The following is a 10,000-nucleotide window of genomic DNA, read 5'->3' as shown; positions in this document are numbered from 1 at the left end:
CGGACAGTTTGAGACCATTGTTTCTTGTCTGATTCTCATTCAATGTGAAAATTTGGTCACTTTTGATGTTGTCAATTCCCTTTAAAATCTTAAAGACCTGTATCAAGTCACCTCTGAGTCTACGCTTTTTTAGGGATAACAGATTCATGTGCTTTAGTCGATTTTCGTATGATTTATTTTTGATATTTGGAATCAGTTTTGTGGCTCGCCGTTGTACTTTTTCCAGTCTGTCAATGTCTTTAATGAGATTCGGTGACCATACGGAAACAGCATATTCCAAATGTGGACGATCTAACGATTTATATAGCTTGTTAATGAGTGATGGACTTTTGAAATCAAAAGATCGCGCAATCAGTCCCAGAATCTTATTTGCTTTCTCAGAGGCTGAAATACATTGCTTGGATGATTTGAGGTCGTTACTGATAATTACGCCGAGATCTTTTTCACTATCCACTTTTGTTAACGAATTTCCAAATAACTTGTAATCGTACTTACTGTTATTTTTACCTATGTGCATTACCTTGCATTTACTTGTGTTAAATTTCATTAGCCACTTTTAAGACCATTTCTGTAATTGGTCTAAATCTTTTTGAATATCTAATTGGTTTGAGTGATCATTTGCCACTCCGCACAGTTTTGTATCATCAACAAATTTGGAAACAGTAGATTTTAGTCCATGGTCTATATCATTTATATATACTATGAATAGAAGTGGTCCAAGAACGGAACCCTGAGGAACTCCACTTGCAACACTTTTCCATCCAGAAGTTTTTCCATTTAAAACAACTCTCTGTTTTCGACCATTCAACCAATTACTAGTCCAACCTAATAGGCTACCACTTATTCCATGCAAAGCTAGTTTAGTAAGTAGTCTTTCGTGTGGGACGGTATCAAAAGCTTTTGCAAAGTCTAGATATATTAAATCTATATTGTTTCTTTTGTCATAATTCGAGATAACTGTGTTGTATAATTCGAGTAAGTTGGTCACGCAAGAACGTTTCCGTCTGAAACCATGCTGGCTATCATTTATCAAACGGTTACTTTCTAAATGATGTTCGATAGCATCTCTGATGATAGTTTCCATTATTTTTCCTACGATTAAAGTCAAACTTATAGGCCTATAGTTATTTGGTTTCTTTTTGTCACCTTTTTTTAATATGGGAGTAACGTTAGCTAGCTTCTATTCTCTTGGGACATCTCCGGATATGATGGATTTCTTGAAAATAATTTCTAATGGAATAACAATCTCATTTTTCATTTCCTTTAAGATTCTTGGATGCCAACCGTCAGGCCCTGGTGTTTTATTAACTTTGAGTTTGTGTATACACCTTTTAATTTTTTCTTTTGTTATATTTACCGTAGTGAGTAAGTTTACCCCAGACTTTTCACAGGTTTCAGTTTGAAATTTACTTTGAGGTGTTTCGTTTACGAATACCGAGCTAAAATAATTTGAATATTCAAGTTGACCGTCAGCTCTGGGCGGGATTCGATCACTATCTGTGATCCTCTTCAGTCACATCTGCTGATCAAAATATATGGATCTTTTTATTTTCGCCTATTCACCTAGTTGTATCTTATGGGAAGAGGAGCTACGCTTGAGGTGTCCCGTCTCTGTATCTCGCACTGTCTAATTTGCTCTTAAATTCGTGTATGATTTTTGCATACACTATTTTTTCGTCCAATTTGTTCCATATATCCACCACTCTGTGTGGAATGCTGTTCTTATCAGTTCTCTCTTGTAACTCTCTTTTTTGAGCTTCCTTTCATGTCCTCTTGTATTTTTTTATCCCAATTTAGTAAGTCTTCTCTACCATGGACTTCCATGCCTCATATGATTCTACAGATGGTCAACAAGTCACCTCTTTTTCTTCTTTGTTCCAATATTGGTGATTCTAGTTTTGACAATGTCTCCTCATATGACAGTTTTGAAAGTGTTGGAGCCATCTTCGTAGTTGCTCTTTGGATTCTTTCAATTTTCTTTATATTCTTTTTGTTACTGGGTGACCATAGTGTCGCTGAGTAGTCCAGCCTTGGCCTTATTAGTGTATGTGACCAGTATTATCTTCACCATTTCTTTGTCCAAGTAGGTAAAAGTCATCTTTATTGATCATAGCAAATTGTAAGTTTCTCCGACAATTTTGTTTAACTGTTTATCAGGGGACATGTCGTTTGTAATGATTACTCTCAGGTCTTTTTCAGATTCCACTTTCTTTACTTGCTCTGTACCGATTTTATATTGTCCTGATATTCTTTTTTTTCCAAATTCCATTATGCTACATTTCTTAATGTTGAAGTTCACTTCCCACTTCTGACTCCATTCCCAGATCTTGTTCAGATCTCTCTGCAGCGACTCACAATCTGTTTCAGTACTCACTTTCCTCGACAATTTTGTGTCATCAGCAAAAAAAAAAAAAGCTCATTAACATTCCACACCCTCATCCATGTCACTTACATAAGTATAAAAAATTATCGGAGCCAATTCTGACCCCTGTGTAACTTCACTAATCTCCTTTTCCCAAGTAGAACTCATCTCTGAGCACTACTCTCATTTTTCTCCCATGCAAGAAATCCTCAATCCATTTAAGTATCCCTCCTGTGGTTTCCAATTTTGTTAATAATTTTTGTGTGGTACTTTATCAAAAGTTTTTTGTATGTCTAGGAAAACACAATCAGCCCAGCCGTCCCTTTCTTGTATTATATCTATTGGTCTTGAATAAAAACACATCAAATATGTGGTATATGACTTTCCCTGTCGAAATCCGAATTCTCTCGGATTTAGTATACTGTTCTCCTCCGTATGTTTATTCCATCTATGTTTTATTACTTTTTCACAAATTTTGGCTACCGTGCTTGTAAGGGAGACCAGTCTGTATTTTGTTGGGTCTTCCTTGTTTCCTCATTTACTGTATATATCGGTACGATGTTTGCATTTTTTCAGTCATCCTGTATCTTTCATTCTTTGGGTGAGCAGCTTATTACATTATACATTTTGTCTATTTTTTCTTCTTTGCATTCTTTTAGTATCCAGTTTGCAATTCCAGCCGGGCCGTGCTATTTCCTGACATCAAGGTTCATTATTTGATCCACTATTTCCTTTCGTGTTACAATTATTCCCCTCATTAGGGGGGAGGTCTCACATCCCTCCCTTCATCCCAATGCTGTATATTTTCTCTAGTGAACACATACTTGAAGTGTTTGCTCATGACTTCAGACATTTCTATATCTCCTTTGTATTCTATATTCCCTTTGCCCAATTTCATTATTTCCTGTTCGTTTGTTTTTTATTTTACTGTTCACATATCTATAGGTTTGGTTGGTTCTTATATTTTTATTGTGTCTTTTCATATTTCTTTTTTTTTTTTTCTTTTTTCCTCCCTGCATACTTTTACATATTCACTCCTTTGGTTGATATATAATTGCCACTTTCCAGTTTTTTTTTTTTTTCATCTCTTCCAAGCTTTATCTCTTCTGTATTTCGTTTCACTGCACCTTCTGTTAACCAGCACTTAATATACAACTTTTTTGGTTTTTGTCTTGGTACATATTCATCCACTTTTTCATTATAGGTTTCCATCAAGACCATCCATATTTTTTTCTTCCACTTGTGTCTCTTCATTATAGAATTTTTCCCAACTCGCCTTTTGAACAAATTTTCTAAGTTTACCAGCCTTCCTTTTCTATATTTCTCATTTCTTTCTATATACATTTCCTCTTTTAGTTCAAAATCAAGAAGTATGTGACCACTCTTCTCAACTGGTGTCTTGTATTCAATTTTATCCGCTATTTCAGGTTCTGGTGTAAATATTAAATTTAGTCTCGATGGTTCTTTATCATTTCTACATCTGGTATTTTCTTTTACCCACTGTGTCATTGTATGTTCTCTAGTCATATCAAGTAATATATTTCCCCATAGATCCTCTCCACCTTTCACTGTCATCTCTTCCAAATAGACTTCTATGCAGCTAAAATCTCTCATGAGTACCACGTTTTTTCCATCCTTTACCATCTTATTTAATGAATGCCTTGTATCTTCTAACATTTGAGAATAATCGCTCTCTTTCTACGAACCCGCTTTTTGGGGCACATAGATCACGACAAGCTTTTTACTTTTCATGTCACTATCTTCAACTCTTATCATAATCATTTCCACACTGTTTTCTCCATCTGTAACCTTCATCACATTTAACTTTTTCTTATCCAAAAACATGACTCCTCCATCCTGTTTCTCTTCTCTATTTTTAATCCAGTAATTATAAAATCCCTGTCCAACACTATTTAAAGGTAATGGACTCCTTAATTTTGTCTCTACAATTCCTGTTATATCTGTTTTTTCTTCTGACAGCTAATCATTTAGTTCACTTAGTCCTGGAATCAATCCTTCCCTTTCCATCTCATTCTCTGTTCTTTTCGTTTTTTCTTGAATTTACCATTTTCTCAGCCTCATGTCTAACACTCTCCAATAGAACTTCTTTTCATCGGTCTCCGTTCTTTCTCTCTCTCTCTCTCTCTCTCTCTCTCTCTCTCTCTCTCTCTCTCTCTTTATTTATTTATTTATATTTTTAGCCACACTTTTTAGTGTATTTTCTCTTTCTCTTTCCTCATCATTCATTTCTCTTTTTATCTATATACTTTTATAATGTTCACTATTTGCTTATTTCCCTGTTTTTGCTAATATCCCTTCCGCTACCATTTGTGACCTTAATTTGATCTTTAGAGATCGATTTTTTCTTTTATGTATTGTCCGAATCTATGCAATTCTATTTCCTTTTCTATTTCTTGCTCTTCGTCTTTTATTGCTTTCGGAGTTTTTTTGTTTTGTTTTTTCTATTTCTTTTTCTCTCAAATACCTAACTAGGTTCTGTTTTTCCTTTAGACCATATACTATCATAATGTGCACTTTTTTAATCCACTGTATTTCTAACCCAAGTTTCTTTTTCCTTGATTACTCGAAAAAACTGTGTCTTTGGCATTCTCCTGCATTTGTTGTTGTACAATTTCTTTAAAGGCTATATTTTCGCCTTCTTGACCTTTTTTCCATTCTTTCCTGATTTTCTGTAAATCTTCCTCTCCTATATTTCCTCCAATTTTCTTGGTCATTCCCTTTATTTGTTCATTCACTTCTTTTTTTAAGGTCGCACTATTAGTGGTATTTTTGTTTTTCGTCCTCTCATTTTTCAATTCTTACTTCAATTAGTTCTTTTTTTTTTAATTCACTTAGCTTTTTATTTATTTCAGCATTTTTTTCTGAGCTACGTCAGCTTTGGAAAAAATATGGAGACATATTCACGTAAGTAACGTTAAGGGGTATTAACGTTGGCCCTTTGTATAGTCTCCTTTTTACCATTAAGACTCCCCATAAAAACATAACATAAGATTGAGGAGACTGCAACAGACCATAAGGCTTACACTAGGCAATTCCATATCCCTTACCACCTTTCATCCCTATCCATGAAATTATCTAACCTCGTACAACAACTAATTGTTTCAGCCCTCACTACATGGCTACTAAGTCTATTCCACTGGTTAACCACTCTGTTGGTAAACCAGTTCTTGCCTATTTACTTCTTAAACCTAAATTTTCCAATCTAATTTCATTACTACAAGTCCTGCCCTGCTGTCTCAATATGATGACCTAGCTGCATCACCCTTGTTAAAACCCTTGACCCATTTGAATACTTCTATCTATAGTAGTCAGACCTTGTCTTCGGCCCTTAGTAGTTAGGGTCACACACTTTCAACCAACCCTAAGAAACGTTAACTTTCATTCGAAATAAAACTTAACCTAGTTTTCTAGTTAATTTTTTTCTTATTTACTGATTTATCTACAAAATTTACCGGTAGTTTTCATAAGTATAGGCAACAAAGTTAATTAAATTCTATTCTCTAAATTAAGTGTTTCGCAAGTCTGGCAAAAGGTTTAAAATTTACGGCCCCTAGGCTCGTTTCACACGTATCGAATTTTCGCCGTGCGCCGTCATCTACACATCATGCCCTCAAATAACCATGGGTGTCTATGGACGCTATCACATGTGGTCATAGTCGTGACGTATGAAAGTGTCCATAGACACCATGGTGATATGAGAGCACGACGTCGTGTCGTGGACGGCGCACGGCGAAAAGTCGATACATGTGAAACGAGCTTTACTCCTTCCTTCCATTCCTCTCCTGAGTGTTTTTTTTTTCTTTCTTTTCTTGAGAGTAAGGTGACGCTACACTAGACATGTCTCGCTAGCATGCTACTTGCTACTTTTGTTTTCAAATTTCCAAATGTCAAATTATTCTTGCGTCATACAATTCGAATGTTAGACATACTGTTGAGATGTTTATACGAAAACCTAGAATGTTGTAACCGAAGTCGTTTCAACTCAAACGAAGTAGCCAAAATAAGTATCATGCTAGCTTAGTGTGCAGACACAACGAGGCGACACAAAAATGCATCTCAGTCCCCGAAAGTAATACATGGTAAGTACAAGCAACTTACCCGGAGGAAGCCCATCAGGCTTCTTGCAAGAATCTTAAAGGAAATGAAAAATGAGATTGTCGTTCCATTAGAAATTATTTTCAAGAAATCCATCATATCCGGAGATGTCCCAAGAGAATAGAAGCTAGCTAACGTTACTCCCATATTAAAAAAAGGTGACAAAATGAAACTAAATAACTATAGGCCTATAAGTTTGACTTCAATCGTAGGAAAAATAATGGAAACTATTATCAGAGATGCTATCAAACATCATTTAGAAAGTAACCGTTTGATAAATGATAGCCAGCATGGTTTCAGACGGAAACGTTCTTGCGTGACCAACTTACTCGAATTATACAACACAGTTATCTCGAATTATGACAAAAGAAACAGTATAGATTTAATATATCTAGACTTTGCAAAAGCTCTTGATACCGTCCCACACGAAAGATTACTTACTAAACTAGCTTCACACGGAATAAGTGGTAGCCTATTAAGTTAGACTAGTAATTGGTTGAAAGATCGAAAACAAAGAGCTGTTTTGAATGGAAAAGCTTCTAGATGGAAAAATGTTAGAAGTGGAGTTCCTCAGGGTTCCGTTCTTGGACCACTTCTATTCATAGTATATATAAATTAAATAGATCATGGACTAAAATCTACTGTTTCCAAATTTGCTGATGATACATAACTGTGCGGAATGGCAAATGATCACTCAAACCAATTAGATATTCAAGAAGATTTAGATCAATTACAGCAATGGTCTGAAAAGTGGCTAATGAAATTTAACACAAGTAAATGCAAGGTAATGCACATAGGTAAAATAACAGTACGATTACAAGTTATTTGGAAATTCGTTAACAAAAGTGGATAGTGAAAAAGATCTCGGCGTAATTATCAGTAACGACCTCAAATCATCCAAGCAGTGTATTTCAGCCTCTGAGAAAGCAAATAAGATTCTAGGACTGATTGCGCGATCTTTTGATTTCAAAAGTCTATCACTTATTAACAAGCTATATAAATCGTTAGTTCGTCCACATTTGGAATATTCTATTTCCGTATGGTCACCGAATATCATCAAAGACATTGACAGACTGGAAAAAGTACAACGGCGAGCCACAAAACTGATTCCAAATATCAAAAATAAATCATACGAAAATCGACTAAAACATATGAATCTGTTATCCCTAAAAAAGCGTAGACTCAGAGGTGACTTGATACAGGTCTTTAAGATTCTAAAGGGAATTGACAGCATCAAAAGTGACAAAATTTTCACATTGAATGAGAATCAGACAAGAAACAATGGTCTCAAACTGTCCGTATATAGATTCAGTTTGGAAGTGGGTAGAAACAACTTCACCAACTGTGTAGTTAATGAATGGAATAAACTTCCTGCAGAGGCAGTGCAATGTAGCTCAGTTCGAAGCTTTAAGAATCATTTAGATAAACACCTATGCAAGATGTTGTAATGATTATCATTTATTTTATATTATTTGTTTTTGTTTTGTTATCATTTGTCTGTTTGATTCTCATTTATTATTAGTTATGGAGCTATCTCTCTCTCGTCATCATTATCATCATCATCATCATCACCACCACCAGGATCATCATCATGTATATTCACCTTCCTCCCATCGTTAAAGTGTCCCTTATGAGGTCAACAAACTGACGTCATCATCCATATTACACATGGTTAAGCCTCGTTGCTGACACGGGGCTAGTTTAGTAGCCGTTAGTGCTTGTGACTTGCAAACTATCCCTCTACTTGCCCAATGTGAACGCAAAGTTAGTCAACTTGCCTCCAAGCTATCCTAGTGTCTACACTTACTTGCCAGGCAAGTTAACTAGCAGCTAGTACTAGCGACTACTAACCTAGTCCACTTTACTAACTAGGTAATGATAATAATTATTATGACCAAAAGCTGACCCACGTAGAGGAGCCAACGCCAGGAGGCGCTGAGCAGCTGCGGCCGAAGCCTTTACCCTAATATGAGCTTTTGCTTGGACTGCTGGAGCAAGTAACTTTCTGCTGGGAATCGGGGAAGAGTGCGGGATTCGACCCCACAATTAGGGGAATGCAAGACCAGGATGTTTGTGATTACGTCACCATTGCCTTAATGATATCGATCGTTTTGGCCAAATAATTAGCAGGTTTGCTGATCTATGACGTCATACTGTTCGCATGACGTCACACGTTCCGTTTTCTATTATATGTATTACTTTCTTTATATTCTTTTTGGTACTGGGTGACCACAATATCGCCGCATATTCTAGTCTAGGCCTTATCAGTGTGACCAATATTTTTTAAATCATTTCTTCGTCCAAATATGTAAATGCCACTTTTATTGATCTTAGCAAAATCTAGTCTAGGCCTTATCAATGTGACCGATATTTTCTTAATCATTTCTTCGTCCAAATATGTAAATGCCACTTTTATTGATCTTAGCAAATTGTAGGATTCTCCGACAATTTTGATTATCTGTTTGTCATAGGACAAATCGTTTGAGTTAATTACACCCAAATCTTTTTCGGATCTCTCCTTTACTTCCTCGGTTCCAATTTATTATTATTTACTATTCACCTGTTTGTTTATTATTTAACTATACCTATGCATTTATTTATGTATTTTATTTGTTATTTACATTATCATAGTTTTTATTCATTCCTTTATTATTATGATTATTTTTATTTGCATCTGACCTAGATATGGACCAAAAGGTCTCCTGTAGGCAAGCTCCGCCTTTGTGATCCTTTGTAGTGTTTCCCAAGTCTGGTAAAAGGTTTAAAATTTACGGCCCTTAGGCTCGTTACACACGTATCGAATTTTCGCCGTGCGCCGTCATCTACACGACATTACGCCCTCAAATAACCATGGATGTCTATGGATGTTATCACATGTGGTCGTAGTCGTGACGTATGAAAGTGTCCATAGACACCATGGTGATTTGAGAGCACGACGTCGTGTCGTGGACGGCGCACGGCGAAAACTCGATACATGTGAAACGAGCTTTACTCCTTCCCTCCATTCCTCTCCTGAGTAGTTTCTTTTTTTTTTCTTTCTTTTTTCTTTTCTTTTTTTGAGAGAGAGTGAGTGAAGGTGACGATACACTAGGCATGTCTCGCTAGCATGCTACTTGCTTCTTTGGTTTCAAATTTCCAAATGTCAAATTATTCTTGCGTCATACAATGACGTTCTTAGAGAAGTTAAACCAATTCGAATGTTAGAAACACTGTTGAGATGTTCATACGAAGGCTTAGAATGTTGTAACCGAAGTCGTTTCTATTCAAACGAAGTAGCCAAAATAAGTGTCATGCTAGCTTAGTGTGCAGACACAATGAGGCGACACAAAAATGCATCTCAGTCCCCGAAAGTAATACATGGTAAGTACAAGCAACTTACCCGGAGGAAGCCCCTCAGGCTTCTTGCAAACCTGGTACAAGGCCCACAAGAAGATAAACCCGAGCACCACTTCAGCCCACATCGTTCACTGATCCACTCGGTTTTGAGGACAAGCTCCAACTGACTGATCGCACCTACTGGGG

At 36.2% G+C, this 10,000-nt stretch overlaps 1 protein-coding gene across 4 annotated transcripts in view; it reads right to left on the bottom strand.

Annotated features, from left to right (window-relative positions):
* LOC143037999 (cytochrome P450 2L1-like) overlaps positions 1 to 10,000 on the bottom strand; it is a 79,235-nt gene that overhangs the window by 69,173 nt on the left and 62 nt on the right. For 3 of the 4 annotated variants that reach the window (XM_076206812.1, XM_076206833.1, XM_076206803.1), the window contains exon 1: positions 9,858 to 10,000. This exon is cut by the window's right edge. In XM_076206812.1, the coding sequence (XP_076062927.1) occupies positions 9,858 to 9,939 (82 nt within the window). In that variant the 5' untranslated portion in view covers positions 9,940 to 10,000. Of the gene's footprint in view, positions 1 to 6,481; positions 6,505 to 9,857 lie in introns of those variants that run through there. The other variant, XM_076206822.1, reaches the window with a different exon arrangement.

The sequence above is a fragment of the Oratosquilla oratoria genome, chromosome 2, assembly GCF_046742065.1.
Source record: "Oratosquilla oratoria isolate Oo_2021 chromosome 2, ASM4674206v1, whole genome shotgun sequence".
Classification (NCBI taxonomy): domain Eukaryota; kingdom Metazoa; phylum Arthropoda; class Malacostraca; order Stomatopoda; family Squillidae; genus Oratosquilla; species Oratosquilla oratoria.
This window is presented reverse-complemented; position numbering and strand designations above follow the sequence as displayed.